The sequence below is a fragment of the Dromiciops gliroides genome, chromosome 2 (genome assembly GCF_019393635.1).
Source record: "Dromiciops gliroides isolate mDroGli1 chromosome 2, mDroGli1.pri, whole genome shotgun sequence".
NCBI lineage: Eukaryota > Metazoa > Chordata > Mammalia > Microbiotheria > Microbiotheriidae > Dromiciops > Dromiciops gliroides.
This window is the reverse complement of record NC_057862.1, coordinates 137,896,906-137,920,224: the sequence shown is the minus strand read 5'-3', so window position 1 is coordinate 137,920,224 and position 23,319 is coordinate 137,896,906. Positions and strand designations below refer to the sequence as shown.

The window sequence follows — 23,319 nt, the reverse complement described above, 5'->3', positions numbered from 1 at the left end:
ACCAACACTAATGTTTCAAGGGGAAATTGCGACACAGATTTTGAACAGTTGACCAAATTTATATTTGATAGGTTATTTTGATATTTTTTTAACAAAACATGTTCTTTGCTTTAGTTTCTGTTCTCTATTTTTTTTCAGAGAATGCACAAGCAACATTTGCTTTGCCTGGTATCATTTGGACATGCATCAAATGACATCTGCACAGATAGAAATTGTATTTATTTTTTGTCTGCTTACTATGATTAGTTTTTGAGAAATCCATTATCTAATTAGGTATAGACTGTGGCCAGATGTTATATAGTTGGTACCCTGTAAATAAATAAATGGGACTTTTTATTTCCAGAAAGCCATGTTTACTGCATATTATTAGTACCAGTTACATTTTATTAGAAAGGGTTTGGATTTTGTTTTATCTATTTTCTCTGTTCTCTTACTTGTGACTTAAATTATAAGATGCAAAGCTGAGTCACCATTCAGGTTGAAATTAGAAATAAATAATCAGAAGGGGCAGACTAGGAGGCACGAAAAGAATGGTGCTCTATTTTATTTGTCTTCATTACAGTTAAATTTAGGAATAATGTTCCAGATATAATAGGGAGAAAGAACTTGAGCATGCTCAAAGCTTAAGCTATTATAGTTAAAAACCAAGACTTGGAACACCCTGTATTAAAAATTGACCATAATATAGCTGCTTACTTTCCAAGTTGATTTTTGGAAAGATCCAGGTATTTAAGTTGCTTGCAGGTCCATTTATCTTGAGAGGGAAGGGTGATTAGTTGGTTCCCTGGTAATTTTAAGGACACCAAAGTCTGAAAGACAAAGGCAAGGCCAAGAGGCCATCAAACACATATACAAAATTAGGATAAACAACTTGAACTAAGAAATTAATGATGTGTGAGTCAAGAAAGGGGTTTAGTTGAAGATGTATGTGTGTGTGTATAAAGGCATGTATATTTACATGTTCAGATTCATCCTGAAATGCCTTTATAAACTCAGGTCCCTTGATTCCAAGTTCAATCTGTTTTTACTATACCACACTACATTTCTACTCAGGTCATAGGCAAAGGACTTACACAATGGAAGTGACCCACCTTAGTGCTACCCTCCCATGCCCCCAATACTACAAAATTGACTATTCACATCTTATGCTCATGTCTATGATGTTAAGGCAATGATTGAATTAGAAAACTACAAATAGCAGAGTGTTGGGGAAAAAAAGGCAAAACAGTACTGGACCTTAATTTTCTTTCTGCCCCATGGGCTAAAAAAAAGCCAGTGTCCTTTTTGCTATTTGGGACAAGGTTAGATTGTTAGAATATGTGGCTTCACTCGCTCCTCCCCCATCTCCTATGGGCAGAGTAAGAATCCTGAAGTGGTGGAGTCAGGGCCAGTGACTAGGAAGGAAAAAAGGTGTGGTTGGTCCTGGTCAATAACTCCCACATTCCAAAGGTAGAGGCCAGAGAAGGGAAAGGAGCACCTTGTGTCACTTGGCTACCCAACCCATACCTCTTTCCTGGTTTTTTGTTTGTTTGTTTGTTTGTTTTGTTGTTTTGTTTTTAGTGAGGCAACTGGGGTTAAGTGACTTGCCCAGGGTCACACAGCTAGTAAATGTTAAGTGTCTGAGGCCGGATTTGAACTCAGGTACTCCTGACTCCAGGGCTGGTGCTCTATTCACTGCGCCACCTAGCTGCCCCCTCGTGGTTTGTTTTTAACAAAGGTTATAGGTAAATGCTGTTCACTGTCATAAAATTATTTCTAAGATTAACTTAAGGAACATATATGGTATGAGATCACATTTTATGTATGTGAATTCTTTTTCTTTCAGTATATGAAATAAAAGCATAACAGCCAATTGAGTCTTCAGTCCTGGTTCTTTGATTAATTTTAGATGTCACTGACTTGCACAAGAATAGTTAAGTCAAACATGCTTAAGGGCAATCATTAAAGTAAAGAAATCTAAACATCTGAATTTGGTGGTCCTTCTTAAAAAAACAAAATAAAACCATAAATACATCTGCCTGACATGTTACCTCTAAGAAAATGAAATGAATATTTTGATCAAGTAATGCTATAGTATAAATACCAACTAGGAGAGACAGCATGGCATGCTGGTTAGGAGAGCCAGAATACTTACGTTTGAGTATGAGGAATATTGAATTATAGGGTTTTTCTTAGAGCTAGAGGAGACTGTGAAGGGCATCTAGTTCAACCCCCTCATTTTACAGATGAAGAAACTGAGACACTAGGGAAGTGTCATGACTTGTCCAATGTTGCACACCTAGAAAATAGCAGAGCTGAGATTTCTCAACCCAAGTTTTCTGACTCCAAATTTGGTGACCTTTCCTTTCATGGAACCAAAGCTCCATGACTTTTTAACTGTGTGACCTTGTTTGAGTCACAACCTCACTAGTCTCGGCTCCAGTTTCTACATCTTTAAAATGTAACAAAACAAACAAACAAAAAAAGTTGCACTATCTAACTCACTGGGTGGTTGGGAGGGTTAAATGAGCTAATTTATGGAAATGGCTTTGATATTGCAAAGGTCTATATAAACATAAGCTGTTGTGATTATTTTAAATTAATTGTTGTTGTTGTTTAAGCCTAATTCCAAAATACTGTATACAGGAAAGAAAGAATCAGCTAAGAAATGAAGTACTCTTCCAAAAGAGGAAACAACAAAATTTGGTACTACGGTTAAAAAAGGACAAGTATACTTTATACTTTCATATCCCCAGCTGTGGCTTCCGTGAGAGTTTCATCAATCCAAGGTCCTAAAGCTATGACCCATTCTTTTCTACTAGGGCTAAAATCAAAACGCTGGCAATAACTAGGTGCTAAATGTCCTTCTCTAAGTCCTGGAGAACAGTGTGCTCTGGGTGTGCAACTTGTGCCCTCTGGTGATCAGAGAAGAATACAGCAGGCTTCAAACACAATGGTGGCCAAAGAAACCGGAATGGTGTGAATTGTAGTGGTAATTCCTCTCAAAGAGAGATGCAAATGAAGACTGAATTATTAACACTACATAGATAGGCTTTCTGAGGGACAAAGTATATCAAGAGCAGAAGGCTGAGGACCGAGGGCTGAATTTTGAAGAATGTTAGAGAGTGGTTGAAGAGCCAGGGGTAGGGGCATATGTGCTGGGCCTTCTTAATATCCCCAAAATCACTCCATGTAGGCAGTTGGCTTTCCCTATACTGAAGCTAACACTGGTACTGACATCTATATTTGCTTTCTAGATCTACTCTTTTATGTTGTGCTTTTTTTCAAAACTGTCAACTACTTTATTAGCACTAGAAGGACCCAGATGTGATCCCAAGCACTGATCAATCAACAAGCATTAAGTACATTTTATGTTCAAAGCACTGCATAAAATGCTGGGGATAAAAAGATGAGGACTTTACACAACATGGAAGGGAAGATGACAACAATGTGTACACATCTATGTTTTTCTTTTTATATACATACACATATCTATTTTACACACATATGCATATATAATATATAATCATATTAATACCTATATTGTATATATGTGTGGTGTGATTTTACATATAAAATATATGCATTTGAAGATAAAACATGTTACATATAGTTTATGTGTATATGTAAACTTTTATATACATAACATACATAAACTTATAGATAAAATATAATTTATATACATATATTAACACATATATCATATGTATGATGAATATGGTATATAATCATAAATATATAATCACACTGTACATGCATATGTAGAAGTGAATATGTATATGTATACAAATATACATCTATGTACACTTATATGTACACATGTATATAGATAGATGGGTAGATAGGTAAGTTTTCTGTAGGGGAGACACTGGCAAGTGAAGGGTACCAGGAAAGGCCTTATACAGGAGATGGCATCTGAGCTGAACTTAGAAGGAAATCAGGAATGATAATCAGTAAAGAAATCAGAAGCTTTAAGGAGAGAATACATTCTATATATGACCTATGGCTTCTGCAAAGAGATGCAGGGCAGAGCTGGAGATGGAGTGCTGTCTGTGAAGAACAGAAAGAAGACCAGCACCACCTCACACCTATCCAATTGGCTAATATGACAAAAAAGGAAAATGATAAATGTTGGAGAATATGTGGGAAAATTGGAACACTAAGGCTTGTTGGTGGAGCTATGAACTGATCCAACCATTCTGGGAAGCAATTTGGAACAATGCCCAAAAAGCTTTTAAAACTGTGCATACCATTTGACCCAGCAATACCACTACAAGGTCTATCTCCCAAAGAGATCATATAAAAGGGAAAAGGACCCACATGTACAAAAAATATTTATAGCTTCTCTTTCTGTGGTACCAAAGAACTGGAAGTTCAGGGGATGCCCATCAATTGGGGAATGGCTAAACAAGTTGTGGTATATGAATATAATGGAATACTATTGTGCTGTAAGAAACGATGAGCAGGCGAATTTCAGAAAAACCTGGAAAGACTTACTTGAATTGATGCTGAGTGAAATGAACAGAACCAAGAGAATATAGTATCAACAACACTGTGGGATGATCAACTGTGATAGACTTAACTCTTCTTAGCAATACAAGACAATGCCAAAATACCTATGGTGGAAAATGCCCTCCAGACCCAGAAAAAGAACTGTGGAATCTGAATGCAAATTGAAGCATACTATTTTCACTTTTGTTGTTACTTTTTTGTTATTGTTCTTGTTTATTCTGTCTTGCATTTTTTTCCTTTTGTTCTGATCCTTCTCTTACAACATGACTAATGTAGAACTATGTTTGATGTGATTGTAATGTATCACCTACATAAGCTTGCTTGCTGTCTTCGGGATGGGGGAGTGGGGAGAAAAATTTGGAACTCAAAAAATATCTTTACATGTAATTGGAGAAATAATTAAAATACAATTAAAAAAAGAAAAGAAAGATGACCAGCTTGGTTGGATTGAACAAAGTGTGAAGAGGAGTGAAGTGTATAGTAAGGATGGAAAGGTGGGTTGAAACCAGGCTGTTAAGGGACTTAAATATCAAATAGAAGAGTCTGCATTTGGTCCCAGAGGTAACAGGGAGTCACTGGAGGATACCCAACAGGGGAGTGACATAATCAGAGCTGTGCTTTAGAAAGAACACTTGGATGGTGCTATGAGATATGGCCTGGAGAAGGCAGAAAGTTGACCAGTCTGCCCAAGTGACTTCTACAAGTAACAGAGTTGGAATTAGAACCTAGGCTCTTTGTCTCCCAATCTAGAGCTTTCCCACCATCCTCCGCTGCCTCTACACTGAAGAGGAAATAAATTCTTCTCCTTGGTCAGAATGGGAAGCATTTACTTACTCTTCTGGTGAATCTCCCACAGCCATAAAACTATCTAGTCATATACCTTCCAGCTAGAAAAAGTAATGAAACTCCTACTCATAAAATTACTTGACACAGCTATAGAAGTTGTCAAGAAGCATTCTTTGCAATTAGTTGGCATCATGCTTCAATTCTGAGTATATTGTTGTAAAAGCTGGAGAGGAGAAACATAGTGCTTTAGACTTACATCAAGCTGGAAGAGTCCCACAGGAACATCTTTGAGTGCATTTTCAGAAAAATCTACTTCTTTAAGGTGATTTTTCCAAAAAACAGCGATTTTGTCTGGCAGATACTCAAGTAAATTTTTGGCGGCTTTACAACATTTCTAAACATTCGAGGAGAGACAGATAGAGAGATATTAACTAGTTCTCTGAGACAAAGAATATTGTTGTACAAGGTAGTTTCAAAGTGTTAAAATTTTCATTTTTCATAATTATACTACTAAAATTATTTCATAAGCATGAACCAGTGCTTAGCTAAGAGGGTAGACACTCGAGTTGTTCTTCCCCTATCCCCTTTTCTTCCCCGCCTCCCCACCCCCTGCCCTGTTTCTTATTCTCCTTATTTAATGTTCACTGCATACAGAAGCTTTGCCTCCTTATTGAGTGCTCACTGTACACAGCAGCCTTCACTAACTTATATCTGAATTCCTCACTTCCTTTAAGATTCAGCTCAGGACCCACCTTCTATGTGAAGGCTTTCCTGATCCCCCAGCTGTAAGTGTTCTTCCCCTAATACTTTGTATTTATTCTACATGGAATAAATGATAGAAATTAAGCTCCTTGAGAGCAGGGATTTTTTCTTTTTCTTTTTCTTTGGCTTTGTAAGTCTCTTTGTATCACTTAGCACAGGGCCTGGCATATACTTAATAAATACTTGTTGATTAATTTTCTCTCTAGACTTTTGTGTATCTCTTTCCACTTCTCTATTCCCAACCATAAAGAATCTTAAACATTTCTCTTGGATGTAAACTAATTTCTTCTTGTTGCAATTATCATAAATATTTATTTTAGCTTCAGACTGTATACTTACCAAGGGGCAGACCCAAGGATCGGGAAAAATCTTCAGCTTATTTCTGGACACATTTAGGCAATTTAGTGATTTGAACGAGTGAATGAATACTGCAGGTAGTTCTGTCAATTTATTGTCAGACAGATCAAGTTCCTGTAGCTTCCTTAATCCAATCCAATTAGTTGCTAAAAGAAAAAAAAGAGGAAACCTTTCTTTCTGACCTGGGCCCTCTTCTCCCTCTCTATACTATCTAGTTTGATCTCATCAGTTCCTATGGATTCAACTATCATCCCTATACAGATGATTTCCAGACCTATGTATCCAGCCTTACCCTCTCTCCTGAGTTCTAATCCCTAATCACCAACTCCTTTTGGACATCTTAAACTGGATGTCCCATGGGCATCTCAAACTCCACATGTCCAAAACGGAGTTCATTATATTTCCCTACAAATCATGCCCTCTTTTCAACTTTCCTAATACTGTCAAAGCTACAGGCATCCTTCCAGGCTCACAAACTCAGTGTGATCCACCACTCTGCAACCCCCACTCACCCCACATATCAAATCTTCCTGTCATCTAGTTTTCTTGTATTTATTTGCCTCTGCCACACATCTGTAACCCTTCTATCCATTCACCCACCCACCCACCACTCTGGAGCAGACTTTCATCACCTCCCTAATGCAACCACCTTCTAACTAAGTGGTCTCTCTGCCTTAAGTCTCTCTGCACTCCAATCCATCCTCCAGTCAGCTACCACAGTGATCTTCCTAAAGCACAGTCCCAGCCATGTCTTCTTCCTACTCAGCAATCTCCAGGGGCTCCCTACTTACCCCAGGATCAAGTATAAAATGCTGTTTGTCATTTAGTGCCCTTTATGACCTGGGCCGTCCTATACAGTCTTCCTATACTTTAGTCTTCTCTATGTATTCTGCAGCCCACCTATACTGGCTCTCTTTCTATGGATCACACAAAATCTCCTGACTATGACTTGTCATTGACTGTTTTCCAAGCTTACTTCCCAGATCTCCTTCAAGAATCAGCTAGATGGCGCAGTGGATAAAGCACCAGTCCTGGATTCAGGAGGACCTGAGTTCAAATACGACCTAAAACACTTGACACTTACTAGCTGGGTGACCCTGGGCAAATCACTTAACCCTCATTGTCCCCTCCCCACACACAAAATCAGCTCAAATCCTACCTTCTATAGGAGGCCTTTATGGGTCTCTCCAACTGCTAATACCTTGCCTTTCTTATTACTTTCTACTCACTATATTTATATCTTGTATCTACATAATTGTTTCCTTGATGCCTCCCCCATTACAATGTGAGCTCGTTGAGGTCAGGGACTGTTTTTGCCATTTTTTTATCTAAAGCATTTAGCACAGTGCCCCTGGCACATGATAAGCACTTAAGGTGCTTGCTGATGGCCTAACCTTGCTATTTGATGCAAGCTTTTTTACAGAAAGAAAAACAAAAATCCATCAGACTACCAAAGATCAACATACCATTTTCTTCTTCAAATAATTTTTCTAAGTAATTTTTGGTAGCTGTCAGCTTTTGAAGTTTTGAGAGGTGTAAAAATCCAGGAGGAAGATGTGACAACTTGTTACTGGATATATCAATTTCAAGCAACCTGTAATTAAGAGAAGTAAAATCATGGGGATAGCTTTTATTATTGCTCTGAAAATAATGATATCATTATTTTCCTGCTTGTACAAAAGAGACCATATGATGTAGTGCATAGAATATTATACTTGGAGGCAGAAAATACTGGTTTCAGATCCTGTCTCAGACACTAGTTGGGCAAACATCCGGGAAATAATTTAATTCATTTGAGTCTCTTATCTGTAAAATGGTCATAAGAGCTATACCACACAAGATTATTGTGAAGATCAAATCAGGTAATATATTTGAAATTTTTTTTTTGGTGAGGCAATTGGGGTTAAGTGACTTGCCCAGAGTCATACAGCTAGTAAGTGTCAAGTGTCTGAGATCGGATTTGAACTCAGGTCCTCCTGACTCCAGGGCCAGTGCTCTATCCACCGCGCCACCTAGCTGCCCCTTTTTTTTCCTGGAAGGAGATGAGAGTTAAGTGATTTGTCCAGGGTTACACAGCTAGTGTGTGTGTCTGAGGCTGGATTTGAACTCAGGTCCTCCTGACTCCGGGGCCAGTGCCTTATTCACTGCACCACCTCGCTGCTGTTGGAATATTTTAAAACCCCAAGGCACTATATATGTCAGCTATTCCCATTTTAACAAGATTTTTCTCCCTATAAGGACTAAGTGAAAAGAAAAATTCTGCAGTGTCCTATTCAAAGGACAGTAGTCAAAATATCATAATTTAAATGAATTTGAGTAGATAAAATTGCTATCATGCCTCATGGATAATGAAAAGTATATTCAAACATTAAAAAGATTGAAACAGACAAATGTATTGGTTACACTTCCAGGGGCAGCTAGGTGGTACAATGGATGGAGTGTTATACCTGGAGTAAGGAAGACCTAGGTTCAAATCCAGCATCAGATGCTTCTGAGCTGTGTAGCCTCAGGCAAGCAAACCTGTCTGCTTCAGTTTCCACAACTTTAAAATGGGAATAATAATAATAGCAACTACCTCCCAGGGTTGTTAGGATGAAATGAGATAATTTTGTAAAGAGCTTAGCACAATGCCTAGCACATAGTAGGTACTTAATAAATATGTTTCATTCCTTCCTTTTACTTCAAATATTCAATTTTCCTTGTATGGGTTCAAATACAGGCCACAGCCCTCAAACGAGACCTCTTTCAAAGAAAAAAATTCACACAAAATTACTGTTTTAAAAAATACTGACCAATTGAAAGCGGGAACAGAAATCTAGCATTTTTCCTAAATTCAGGAAAATGGAGAAACTTAGAATGATTAATCAGCCTGGCTTAATAACAACAATTCTATATTTGGAGCCTAAGGACATGAGTCTAAATCACAATCTGATGTTTACTAGTTGCGTAGTATTGGACAAGTCACATCCCTTTGAGGACCTGTTTCCTCATTTGTCAAGTGAAGGAATAGCTTTACATTTTCTAAGATTCTTTTTAGCATAAAATACTCTGATCCTAAGTATAAACTTCTCCTTTCTCCCCCTCTAATATTCTCCATCTCACTGCCCCATTTCCTGTTTCTCCCTGCCCCTCTTTCTTCTTCAAAGCTTGGGCTAAGATCCAGGTTCTTTGTGGATGCTCTCTGGGGTATCTTCCTTCTCCCATACCTCCCAATTAAAAGCTTCTCATTGTGACCTCCTCCCCTCCCCCATCCGTTATGCAGTCAGAGAACATTTGGATCCCAGATCTTGGAGAGACTTTTCTTGCACAGGAGGAATAAAGAATAGATGCATGGTTCTTACTTGCTTTTCTCTAATCTTTACTCCAGCACTCTTAGGGCAGTCCCTCACTTAGTTGCCAAATTTAGAAACTCTATTGTTCTCAGTAGGACAATTCATACAATAACAACAGAAAAAACCCAACTATGAAAGATTTAGGAACTCAACACAATGACCACCCATTAATCCAGAAGTAGGGTTTTGTTTTTCTTGCTTTCTCAATGGGGATGGTTGGGGTGAGGCGAGGAGGAAGGAAAAAATGCAGATCTGAAAATAAAATAAATTTCAATTTAAAAAGAATCTCTTTTGTTTCATGTTTTTTTGCTCTTACATTCTTTTCCACTGAATGAGCTCCAGCCCACTCCAATCTCAGAGATAATGGGGGAGGAAAGGAAAGTTGATGAGCTTTGTAGTGAGATACCTGGGTCTGTCAATGGGAAGATGTAAGCTTCAGGAATCTGACAATTGGTTAATGGAAGGGGGATCCAGCATAGGTTCCTTCAGCCTGGGTGTCAGTCAGGGGAAAGCTGTTGTTGCTTCACCACTGAGATATGAGCTGAGTCTGGAGTCTGAAGAACGGGATGATGAGGCACTTTCAAATTTTAGATCAGTAGAACTAGGCAACCATGGCTTTGCCCCAGGGCACCAAATCAAGAATAATTAGTTAAAACAGGAAGCTATCAGACAGGAGGCTAAGGTGAACTCTGTTCCTATGTAGACTTCCCCAGCAATGACTGTTCTGGTGTCCTGGATTCTCTCTGTCCCCATTGCTTCCATTCCCAGCTCAAGTAGGAACCCAGGTGTGGTTTGTGGTACTTGCCCCAGTCATAAAAATTCCTAGTTACAGTTCTGTATGTGAGCCACATTTTGGGGAAAAGTACAGCTTTTATTCAGACCAAAAGAATATTTGTTCAGGCACGTCGACATTAACATGTCAGTGACATTTAATGCTGATCCAGCTGGTCAATCAATTGGTTAAAAATCAAAGTGCAAGTCCTTCTGATGAGGACTCATTAATAATTTTTGTACCCCAAGTATAACACCACAATATTATGGGCCTAGTCTGAGATAGAAGTGCATTTAAGGGAATGAAGTAGAAGAGAATAGCAGGGAGAGAGGGTCTCTCCCTGCTGGAAACTGATTTATAAGAGGGCAGGAACTTCCTGCTCAAATTTCCAAGAGGAAATTATATTTGAAAACATAAAACAAAATGATGGAAATTTGGCAAGAGGAGAAACATAGCTCTGTCCCGGGAGAATGAACTATTCCTTTCACACTCACTCTTCCATGACTTGGGACCACAGCCCACCTGGTACAGATGATTTCATCAGAGGATTGCACACTGGGCAGCTCTACCAGCTGGTTGTCAGAGAGATTCAATTTTCGGAGGTTTATCAGTCCCCAGGGAATGACGGATGGGAGGGAAGTCAGGCAGTTGGCAGAAAGGTCCAATTCTGTGATCTGACATGAAATATCGATTAGCCAATCTAGATCCACCCATGGTAACTTCAGATGGGACCATTTCACACGGAGGGCCTAATGTTTGGGGGAAAAAAAGAAAAGCAAAACACACATTAATATACATTCAATCAGCAAGGAGCCACTAAATAGTGTGGTATAAATAAATCCTTTTTTTTTTTTAAAAGATGAATTCATGTACATCTCCATTCTGTTTTGTGATGAACCTAATGCCACAAAAGAATGATCACTGATCTTGGAGTCATCAAACATCCTGGGTTCAAATTCTGGCTTCTAACTCTTACTATTTACTATTTTTCTATTTGATTTTAGACAAATTAGGTCACCAATCTGGGTGAACTGTCCTCAGTTCTCTCACAGATAAAATAAGGTAATTGGATTAGATTATTTCTATGGTTCCTTCCAGTTATAAATCTATGACTGAATGACCTTATCTGTTGGTGGAAGGAGATGGCTACAAAATGATCACACCCACTAACTTTGTCCTTTCCTGGGCTAGAAAGGTTGGCAGTTTGCTTGTGGTAGAGAAAAAGGATATGGTTAACTGCTGGAACCCATAATCTGTGTATTTTTCTTATGTCTTGATTACCAAAGAACTTGAAGCCCAATTAGGTTTCTGAGGAAGGAAATCTGGTTTTGGGGTCTGTTTCTCCAAAGTAACTGGAAATCCATATCGGAAAAAAAAATTAGAAAAGCAGGAATATAAACAAAAATTAGTGCTTTGTAAATGGAAAAATGTTAACAACCCAATGAAGTCTGCATGGAAAGATATCAAAAAATGGTTTGGAAACTATTTAGCCAAATATTTTTGCCTTCAAAATTGGCGTTAGTTAAGGGAATTTCCTTCTATGGACGCTAGATGGTAGCATATTACCTGTTTTATTTAAACATTCATTCCTTCTAGAGAAAAGGTAACTGGGATAGAGCCTTATTATCTTAGATTCATAGGACTGAGAGGTAGAAGAGACCTGAGAAAGAGAGAGAGGGACCACCCACTTATTCTAATCATGTCTTCCATTCAAGTTCAGGCCTTTTCCCACCATATTACTATTCTACAATTCTTAAGTTATTAAGGGAAGACTTTTCCCCTGTGCATAAACCTGGTTCCCAATAGAGCCAGAAGTGACAAAACAAATTGAGTTAAAATATCATAGAATTTTAGATCTTAGAGGGACTTTGTAGATCACATAATTCAACCCCCTGATTTTAAAGATAAGAACCCTGGGGTCCAAAGAGGTGAACTCCTTTGGCTAGTTAGTGACAGTAACAGAACTAGGAGTCCAGGTATAACTTCCATTATACCACTAGCACCCACTAGGGGCTAGGTTCTTGGATAAGGATGTTACTTAAGAGTAATATAGACAAATAGGCATTTCATGTTATTTTGAACATGCAATTCAAAGGAACTTGTTATTCCCAGGACATTTTTGATTCTCTGCTCTTGTCAGGATGTACTGCAATTGCAGTCTCAGTGCCAGAAAATGAAGGGTAATGAGAGAAAAAAAAAAGATAAAGAGAGATGGTTCTTTGCTACTAAGGTGACCTTCTGCCTTTAAGGAGTTACATTTTGCATTATCTAAATGACAAATTGAATGAAATCATGTATATAAAGTTCTACCTACTTCACTGTGTTGTAGTTAGGAAAGTCCTTTGTAAAACCTAAAGCTTTGTATAAACATATATTGTCATCATTCTTTCAAGTCTTATGAACGAGGGTTTATAAAGATACCCATAACTACCACTAGATAAATGTATATACTACAAAACAAACAGGTTTAGGGAATCCAATAAATCTGGTTCTCAGTCCAGGTCAATGCAACCAATTTAACCCTAAAAATGGATCTATCTGGTTTATACTTGCAACATGATTTAGTAGACTGAGAGTTAAAATAGCTAGGTTACATTTCTGACTGCCACCAAATTTGTTTTAAATTAAATTAATTTATTTAAATTATTTTTCCAATTGCATGCAAAGATTTTTTTTGAGATTCCAGATTTTTCTCCCACCTTCCTTTCCTTCCCCCTCCTGAGGACAGCAAGCAATTTGATATAGATTATACATTACAGTCATATTAAACATATTTCCACAATAGTCATGTTGTAAGAGAAGAATCAGAACAAAAGGGAAAAAACACAAGAAAGAATAAACAAGAACAATAACAAAAAAGTAACAACAAAAGTGAAAAATAGTATGCTTTAATCTGCATTCAGACTCCATAGTGTTTTTTTTTCTGAATGTGGAGAACATTTTCCACCATAAGTATTTTGCCACTGTCATAGATTATTGCATTGCTCAGAAGAGTTAAGTCTATCACAGTTGATCATTCCCCAATGTTGTTGATGCTATGTGCAACGTACTCCTGGTTCTGCTCATTTCACGCAGCATCAATTTATGTAAGTCTTTCCAGGTTTTCCTGAAATCCATCTGCTTATCATTTCTTATAGCACAATAGTATTCCATTACATTCCATACCACAACTTGTTCAGTCATTCCCCAATTGATGGGCATTCCTTCAATTTCCAATTCTTTGAAACTACCACAGAAAGAACAGCTATAAATATTTTTGTACATGTGGGTCCTTCTCCCTTTTTTATTATCTCTTTGGGATATAGACCTAGTAGTGGTATTACTAGGTCAAAAGGTATGCACAGTTTTATAGCCTTTTATCTGCCACCAAAATTAACTACGTGAACTTGGGCACTTGATATCTATGGCTCTCAGTTTCCCTATCTCTAAAATTAGGGCGTTCAACCAAATGATTTCTAAGGTCCCCTTTCATCTCTAAATTCTATTATTCTAGGATACTATCCTCTATGGAAAGACATAACTCAGTATTCCCCATGTTTGCCAGTGTCAAACCTCATGATGATTTCCCCCCTAATTAGAAAAAGTTTTCTTCAGCTGATACCTTTATTCTTTTTTAATGAGATATCCTTCTGGTCCCTCAGATCTAGTACAGGTAATGATCGCCTTATAAGTAATCCCAAAATACAGAAGGCAGCTCCCATCACTAGAGTGAAGAAGCTGAAAAAAAAGCAGGAATAGCTTAAAGGACTCTACCATAGGGCCCTAAGCTCTCCTCTCTCTTTTATAGTGAACTTTCTCCCTTCTTTGTCCCTTTACTACCAAATTGCTAGAAAGAATAGTATCTGCTTATCACCTTTCTATCACTTTTTTCTTTTTGGTTTCTTTTCTTTTCTTTTCTTTCTTTCTTTTTTTTTAAATAATACAGCGTCTGATCTCACCTTTCTACTGAAATAACTCTTTGGTAAGTCATAAATGAAGTCTTTATCTCTTCATTTAACACTCCCCCCCCCCCCTTTTAATTGCTGTTTCTCATCTCTACCTCTCATCTCTTGGCCTTTGCATCAGATTTCTGCTATGCTTGTCTCCCTGATCACTTCCAAATCTTGGAACCCCCAACTCTTGGAATGCCTCAGTTGAGGTATCACCTTCTGCATGAAGCCTTTCCTGGTCTCCCCAGCTGCTAGTGATTTCTCTTCCAGGATTACTTTGTATCTGTTTTGTATATGCTTATATAGGTACACAGTTTCCCTTATTAGAGTATAAGCTTCTTGGGGGCAGGCACTGTATGTACTGGCATGGAGCAAACCTTTAACATATGCTTGTTGATTGATTTCAGAGGTCACTCTCCTTGATCCCCCTGCAGTATCTGACACTGTTGGTCCATCTCATCCTTTTCTACCTCTATTTTCTCTAATTCAGTGTCACCACGCTCATCTGGTTGTCTTCCTGACTTTCTTTGGCACCTTTGCTGGGTCCTCCTCCTCTCAAGGCTGTGCCTAAGCCCTTCTCTTTATTCTCCCTAAACTCACTTGGCTAATTTCTCTATTCCCATGAATTCCACTATCAGCTATATTCAGATGTACTTTGAAATCTTTGTCTTCCATCCTAACCCTTCCCCCTAGTTTCAGTCAGTGGTTTCCAACTCTGTTGTTTATCTCCACTTAGATGTCCTGCCATCACTTCAGAACTCTAAAATGGAACTCATCTCCCTCCCATAACTTGCCCCTCCTAACTTTACTATTTCTGCTGACACTACAATTCTACCAATCTCACAGCCTCAAGGTCTCTGAATAATTAAAAAGCATTTTTTCCCCTTTCCTTTACCCCCCACAGCCGTGCCCTATTGCTTCTGGGCAACAGTTAGTAAGACTTGCTGATTCTACTTTAGAAACATCTCTTGCATCAATTCCTTTCCATTTTTTTTTTTACTGCTATCATCTTAGTTGAGGCCCTGATTACCTCTTTTTTTCTAAAGTTTTTTCTTATATTTATTCATTTTGAACTTATATACATATAGGCAAAAAAAAAAAGAAGAGAAAACATGTCCATGTACACAGCACAACATGAAAAAAGGATTCACTATAAATTCACAATATGACTTTGTTTCACACTATTTACTTTTTTTTGAAAACTATATATCAAGTACTAAACATCATTTTCAAAGCTATTTTGCTTCCTATGCTTCCTTCTATATTTTCTTTTATTCTGCTGTGCTTTTTATATTTTTACCTCCCTCTTTTTATAGTTTTCCTTTCCTCTCCACTCCACCCTAGAGATGGCTACCATTAGTTACAAATATATATGTATAAGTAAAATCATTCTATTGATACTTCTATTTATTAGTTCTTTCTCTGGATGCAGATAGCATCTTTCTTAAAACAGTATTGTTTTTACTGTATACAATGTTACCTTGGTTCTGCTTATTTCACTCTTCATTAATATTACAATATTTTTCTAACTGATTTCTCTACCTTTAGTCTCTTCAATCTCTAACCCATCCTTTATGCTGCTGCCAAAGTAATCTTCCTAATGTACAGGTCTAATCACATCACAACCTTGCTTAAAATCTTCAATGCCTCTCCACTCCAAAATTCAAAGTCCTTAACTTGGCACTCAAGACTCTCCAAAATATGGGTCCCAACCTTCCTTTCTGACTTGAGAAAATACTAATCCCTTTTATGGTAACTAGGCAGTAAGGTGGTGGATGGATAGAGCATTTAGGAAGACCTAATCTCAAAGCCTGCCTCAGACACACTAGCTGGGTGATACTGGGCAAATTGTTTGGCTTCTCTCTGCCTCAGTTTCCTCAACTTTAAAATGGGGGGGGGGTAATAATAGCACCTATCTTACAGGGCTATTGTGAGGATCAAATGAAATATTTGTAAAGTACAGTGAGTGCCGCAAAGTAGGCACTTAAAAATTGCTTGTTCTCCCCTCTTCAAAGAGATTCCAGTCTTGTAGGGGAGACAAAGCATACAGAATAACTACAGTATAAAGTGGAAGTACCAGAGTTTTAGACTGAGCTCTGTCACTAACAATTTGTGGCACACTGGGCAAATAGCAATCTCATTTTTAAAATGAAGAGGTTGGTATTGTTTACCTGGAAGATCAATCAATAAATGTTTATTAAGTACCTGCTATGTAGTAGGTGTTGTGCTAATAGTTAAGGATACAAAGGAAGTGAATGTAACAAGCCCTACTCATGAGAAGCTGACATTCTATCTGGGGAGACAAACAAGGACACTTATACATATATGTTGGATATATATGAAGAGGATAAATGATGCTGAATACAAGCTAGGGAGAGAGGGCACTAGTAGGTGAAAAGGGTCAGGTACTTGAGCTGGGTCTTGGAAGGGAAAAAATGAATTAGATAAAGAAGAAGGGAGAAGGGACTCTGTGATAGGCATGGGGGATGGCCAAGGTAAAGGCATAGCAAAGGAAAATATAGTATGAGGAACAGCTAAGAAGGTAGTTTGACCAGGCTGGAAAGTCATATACAATGAGGCTAGAAATACAAGTTTGGGGCCGGTTATTAAGGACTTTAAAAGCTAAACAGAAGCTAAATAGCTTTAGCTAAAAAGCTAAGCAGCTCTACAGGGTGGGCCAAAAGTCATGAATATTTAATAACTGCTTTATTTTTTGTTTTAAATTTACAATACCATAGCATCATATATGGAATATATAGTAAATACATTTACATCCCCTATGAAAAATCAAATCTCATGCATGGCAAAAAACAAAGAAAAAATAATTTTCAAAAAGTTATTAAAATATCAGCCCCCTTCATGACTTTTGGCCCACCCTGAATTTATCTTAGAGACAATAGAGAGCCCTTGAAGATTACTGAGTAGGAGAGTGACTTGATCAATGTATACAGCCTAAGGAAAATCACATTATCAGATGTTGGAAGGAAAAACTTAGAGAAGAGAGAGTCTTGAGGCAGGGAGACCATGAGATGTGACAAAGGTCTGAACTAAAGGTAGTTGTGTGTATAGAGAAGGGGATGGATGATAGGGGGTTGTGGAGGCAAGATTTCGCAACTAACTGGAAATGTGGGGTGAGGGAGAGTAAGGATTCAAGGATAACATTAAGATTATTAATCTGGAACACTCAGAAGAATGGTTCCTTTCAGTTCTATGATCTAATGTGATATGTCTCTAAAATATTTTCTCTACCCACAATGGCTATACAGCATGATCCTTTATACATAGCATGCACCCAATGAATACTTGGTTGTTCACACATTTTTAACTGTGATTAAGATGTTTAACTTGTAGACATAGGATGTTATATTAGCTTAAGTCCAATTCATGCACCACATGGCTCAATGGCCAATGTAATTAATCAGTTCTATAGAGGGATAGTGATTGTGATCATGATAATGATATGGTCTGGTGCGATTTTATTACTATAAAGAACTTCCTGGTGAAGAAACTACCTCTACTAATAAAGGAAGGTGGGGGCGGCTAGGTGGCGCAGTGGATAAAGCACCAGCCCTGGATTCAGAAGTACCTGAGTTCAAATCTGACCTCAGACACTTGACATTTACTAGCTGTATAACCCTGGGCAAGTCACTTAACCCCCATTGCCCCGCAAAACAAACAAACAAAACAAAACTAATATAGGAAGGCAACTGTTTTGCAGATTATATATAGTCTTAGAATATAGACCAGAGTACTGAGAGGATGCCCAGGGTGATATGGCCAGTACATGTTAGAGGCAGCCCTTAAATCTAGTCTTCCTGTTTTGCTTTGGCATTTTTTATTCACTACACCCATGCTATCTCTAGTTTTACACATATACACACATGTGTATATGCACACAGGTAATGATGATGATGTATACATAAGTTTATATACACAAACACATATGCAAATAGACACCTTTATAGATATAGACATAGAGATGTAGATGAAGAAAGAAAGAGAAAGCATGGTGGGGATAGTGGAAGGGGGAAGAGAAAAGGAAGAAGGAAGAGAAAAGGAAGAAGGAAGGGAAAAGAAAGGGGGAGAAAGTATAGGAGGAAAAGGTAGAGGAAGAGGAAAAGAAGGAGGAGGAAGAAATGTGGTACAAATGTTTAGTCTTTTTATTTCTGGCCAGAACTGCTTTTAGGAGAAAGAATTTATCAATCTAGAAAATCTCTACCCCCCAAAATATTTAGAGCAGTAACTCTGGGGGTAACAAAGAAGTAGAAATAAAAGTAGATATCCAATGATTGGGGAATAGCTAAAAAAATTCTGGTACATGAATGTAATAAAATATTATTATTCCATAAGAAACAAAGAATATGGTGAATATAGAGAAGCATGGAAAGACTTATATGAGTGGATACAAAGTAAAGTAAACAGATTCTGGAAAACAATGTTCATAATGACTGCAACAGTGTGAATACAAACAATAGAAAATGCAGGCTGCAAAATGATAAAGAACAGCTTCACACCAAAGAAGAGAAAATACCTTTCCCTGCTCATTTGCCAAGTTGAGAAGGTCCACTATGTATGAGGAACATTTGCATATAGTCAGATTTTTTCCCCTATGTTTTGATTGGTTTTGCTGATTTTTCCCCTTTTCTTTAAAAAAAAAAAGAAAAGAAACTATGATAAGGGATGGCTTTCTGGGGGAAGAGGGGGAGAGAAGAGATAAAAGGGGAAATCTATATAAGGTAAAAACAAAATACAGCAATAAAATATATTTTTAAAAATCTAAAAGATCTTAAATTTTAGTTAGTTCCTTTTGAGAAATGAGTGGCTATTTGCAACAAACTTTTCTAGGCATGAAGAAGAAAAAAAAAGGAGGGGAGGGAGTTCCTAAAATTAAGCCCCTTTATGGTCATTTAACTATGCCCTCTCCAGGCTTATATTGTTAGGGTAGTGTTTTTATGACCAGAATAATATAATAATAACAACAATAGCCCATATTTAAATAGAGTTTTAAGATACGCAAAACCTTTACAAATATGTATGTGTATGTGTATGAATGATAGGAGAAGCCATTACAAATTAATTTGATATTATATTCACAATTACAGAAATGGTTTCAAAATGAAGCTCTCTCTGGTTGGAAACTTATGAAGATTGTATCTGGGGCAAATCTAGTATAAAAACTTTCATAAAAAAGTAATTTCCTTTGTCATATTCAAAGATTACAGGCTGCCCAAATGTTTACTCAGAGACAGAAAGAAAAAAACAGCAACAGGCAATTAAAAAGGCCTCACATCTAGTATTGTTGAAGTCTAAATCTATCATACTAAGCCTCAAAACCCCTATTTTCTGCCTGTGTTTAGTTCAAGAAGGCTCACAATAAACAAAATTCCTAGGGAGGAAAGTCAACAGTGGCATGATTAAATTCATGAACAGCTCACAGCAAAATAAAAAACAATGTCACTGAGAACTCACTGATACATCGATACAGCATAAAGGGACAACAACTTTCAATGCAAACACAAGCACAGCGAATGTGTCTTTGAGAAGAGAGAGTGCCAAAAGAAATTCTAGGTCAAGAATTGTACTCCCTCAATAGCTGGTTTCAGAACAAATTAAAGGAAGTAGCAATTAAATGATCCACAGTTTCTTCAGGGTGGATACTTTCTACCAAGGCCAGCTGCAAATTCTCTATGACTTAGGAGATGGTCTTTGAGAGCGACCATAGCCATAAAATCATCCCCCTTGCCTCTAGCCCCTGTGGACAAGCCTCTCCAATTTGGCTAGGTTGGTTGTTGGATTATAAACAAGGTCATTCCATATTCAAAATGGGACCATACTCAAAACCCTTCTAGCCTAGTAGGGCCTTCCAGAGCTTGCACTTTGTTGGCATAGCCTATTAGAGCTAAGGGTTTCTGCTACACCTAGGAGAAGATTTGGAAGAGGACTAGGATAGAAGCATAGTAATTTAAGACTTAACAAACTAACAAGGGGCAGAGGTATGAAGTACTGGGAATTCGCAAAAAAAAAAAAAACCAAAGTAAAAGAGCAGACACAATTTTGGAGGTGCTGAAACTGGGCTTGATGCTCTCTTTAGGCACCTTGGAACTATATAATGCCTATTAATGGTATACTGGTAGTCCCTATAGTAGGGAGGAGAAAGATAAAGAAAGAAAAACGAGGAATGAAGAAGGGAGAGAAGAAAGAAGTGAGAATAAGAAAAGAAAAAGATGTGTATAGTAAATTGTGGCAGAACAAATTTATGCATGATAGGTTAGCCATTGATAGGTTTCCTTCCTCTAAGAAAAGGAATGGATTACTGAGAAAAAGGATAAATAAATATTTCTCAAAATATCTCTCAAGTACTAGTATGACAGAGAGACTACTGAGTTGAGACACTAGTAGATAAAGAGCCAAGTTGAGTTTTAGTAAAAAAAGACCCGAGTTTCAATCTTGCCTCAGATTCATAGGAGCTATATGACCCTGGTCAAGTCACTCAACTTCTGCCTGCCTCCATTTCCTGATTTGTAAAATGGGGGTGATAACCCCTAACAGGTTTGTTGTGAGGATCAAATGAAATCATGTATGCAAAGTGCTTTGCAAACCTTAAAATTATCATATAAATATTAGCTCTTATTGTTACTTTTTTTTGAAGGAGACTCAATCTATCCGAATCGAAGAAAAAGGCAAAACCCAGAATAAAAGATAAATCTCTTTAGTTCCTGCCATTTGGCCTCTTGAGAGAACACTGCTAACAATTGCAAATTAATCCAGTTCAAGAAAAAATGTATTGAGCACCCATACCAACTTGCAAAGGACTGTGCTATGCACTAAAGCTACAAAGGGAAATAAGACAGTTCCCTATTCTTTTTGTTTTGTTTTGGGGTTTTTTGAGGCAGTTGGGGTTAAGTGACTTGTCCAGGGTCACACAGCTAGCAAGTGTTAAGTGTCTGAGGCCGGATTTGAACTCAGGTACTCCTGACTCCAGGGCCGGTGCTCTATCCACTGCGCCACCTAGCTGCCCCACAGTTCCCTATTGTTACAGAGTTTATAATTCACCAGGAATTGAGGTTGGAAATAAGGTATACAGGCAAACAATTAAAATACAAGTCAGAGTATGAAAAATGTAAAGGAGAGGTTCAAGAAAAATTTCATGAGAAATGGGAAGGAGTAGATCATTTCTACTTTTGGAGGGGTGGACTGTGGTAAGAAGATCATCAGGAAAAGCCTCACAAAGGAGATGGTCCCTGTTAGAATGTAACCTCCTTGAGGGCAGAGTCCAGTTTCACTTTTGTTTTGATGTCCCCAGTGCTTAGCACAGAGCTTGGCACATAGCAGGTGTTTAATAAACATTTATTGAATCGAATCAACTGTAACGATTGGAATAACGCCACCTGCTGGATACTTACTGTAGAAGAGTTCTGCCCATGAAGGGAAGGTCTTTGAGGGCAAGACCAGGAGTCTTTTCTTCAGGAGTCAGGAAGTGACGCGGACTAGTGGGAGGAGGAAGGAAGAGACTGGCGCTCAGTCTCGCGCTCTTTCCTCTGGACTCTGGTGGAGAGCGGAGCTAGAAATGTGCTCTCCCTTTAATAGATAGGAATCTAGGCCTTTTTCTCTCTCTTTACCAAATTCTTATTCTCCTTAATAAATGCTTAAAAGTCTAACTCTTGCTAAAGCTTATAATTTATTGGCGACCACTCATTAGATATTTTAGACAGTTTAGCTAGAATTTTAACCCTTAACAGATGGCGACCACGAAGGGATAAGCTAACCCTTAGTCTTCTTCTGATCTTCTGGTTGGGTAAGAAATTTCCCCTCCCTCTCCCTTTAACTGCTAAGTACTGGTGTACTGGCTGTGTTTTTCCTTTGAATTTTTTCGAATGGACCTTTTAAACTCCCTAATTACCCTATTTTTTATTTTAGTCTGTTTAACCAGACAAATGGGAGATAAGATCATGTTAATGCTTTGTTTTTGTGGATTTTCTATTTTTCTTTTTCTTTTTGTTAAAAGAGCCAGCAACTTACTCACACAAGGAAATATCTCTCCCTCTCCCAACCATGCTTTTTCAGAGAAACCTGTAGAGATTCCCGCAGCTTTTCCCAGTTCTAACACTAATTGTTGCTCTAATTTTGCATGCCTGGAGGCAATGACCCACCCTCTAGAAGCTTTTAATCCCCTAGCACCTGGAGGCAAAGTGGGGGAAGAGGAATCCAGGCCTGAGTTCAAAATCAAGTCTGATTCAAATTGCTCTGGTCCCTCCCCTCCTCTCCAGACCCCACCCTCTACTCCTCCCATGGCCAAGCCCATTGCTTCCCCTGCCTGGGAAGTCCAGAGAACTGATGCGCATGCTCAACTTTCTCTAACTACATTTGCAGCTTCAGGCTCAGCCCTTCCCCAGCCTGGCTGTGCTTCTGAGACAACCTTAGAAAGCCCTTTAAATTCCAGATATACTCGTTTTGTTCATAATTTTGCTAACCTGCTTTTGTCTTTAATTAGTAATCTTATAAAGCATTTGTATGGTGAAAAGCCCGACAGACAATATAGAGGGGTTAAAGAAGAAAAACTTAAGCCGAATAAGAATGACAATCATCAACATAGTTCAAGACTCCGCTTCTTTTGCCATGGAAGGGTATATATTTTACAGAAATGTAGAAGTAAGCAGCAAGGTATTGATATGAGTATTGGGGATTTTAGATATCGGAATCAAAAGTGTTCTAAATTCACTCAGATTATTAATAGTATCAGTTCAGAAGTTACATAGGATTTCTATGCTATTACATATACATTTTGAAATTAATGGTATGGGTTTATTTTCATAGAGATTTTAATGCTTTTGAGATTGTGTCTTATACTTAGTTTCTAAAACAAGGAGAATATTTGTAAAAGCTTTTTATA

The 23,319-nt window shown here is 37.9% G+C and overlaps 1 protein-coding gene across 4 annotated transcripts in view; it reads right to left on the bottom strand.

Moving 5' to 3' along the window:
- The window catches only part of LRRK1 (leucine rich repeat kinase 1), a 174,837-nt gene that overhangs the window by 71,517 nt on the left and 80,001 nt on the right, over positions 1-23,319 (bottom strand). For all 4 annotated transcript variants that reach the window (XM_043989261.1, XM_043989258.1, XM_043989260.1 and 1 more), the window contains 5 exons: positions 11,023-11,249; positions 7,863-7,990; positions 6,379-6,542; positions 5,534-5,671; positions 697-809 (listed from right to left, as the gene is read on the bottom strand). In XM_043989261.1, the coding sequence (XP_043845196.1) occupies positions 697-809; positions 5,534-5,671; positions 6,379-6,542; positions 7,863-7,990; positions 11,023-11,249 (770 nt within the window). The remainder of the gene's footprint in view (positions 1-696; positions 810-5,533; positions 5,672-6,378; positions 6,543-7,862; positions 7,991-11,022; positions 11,250-23,319) is intronic.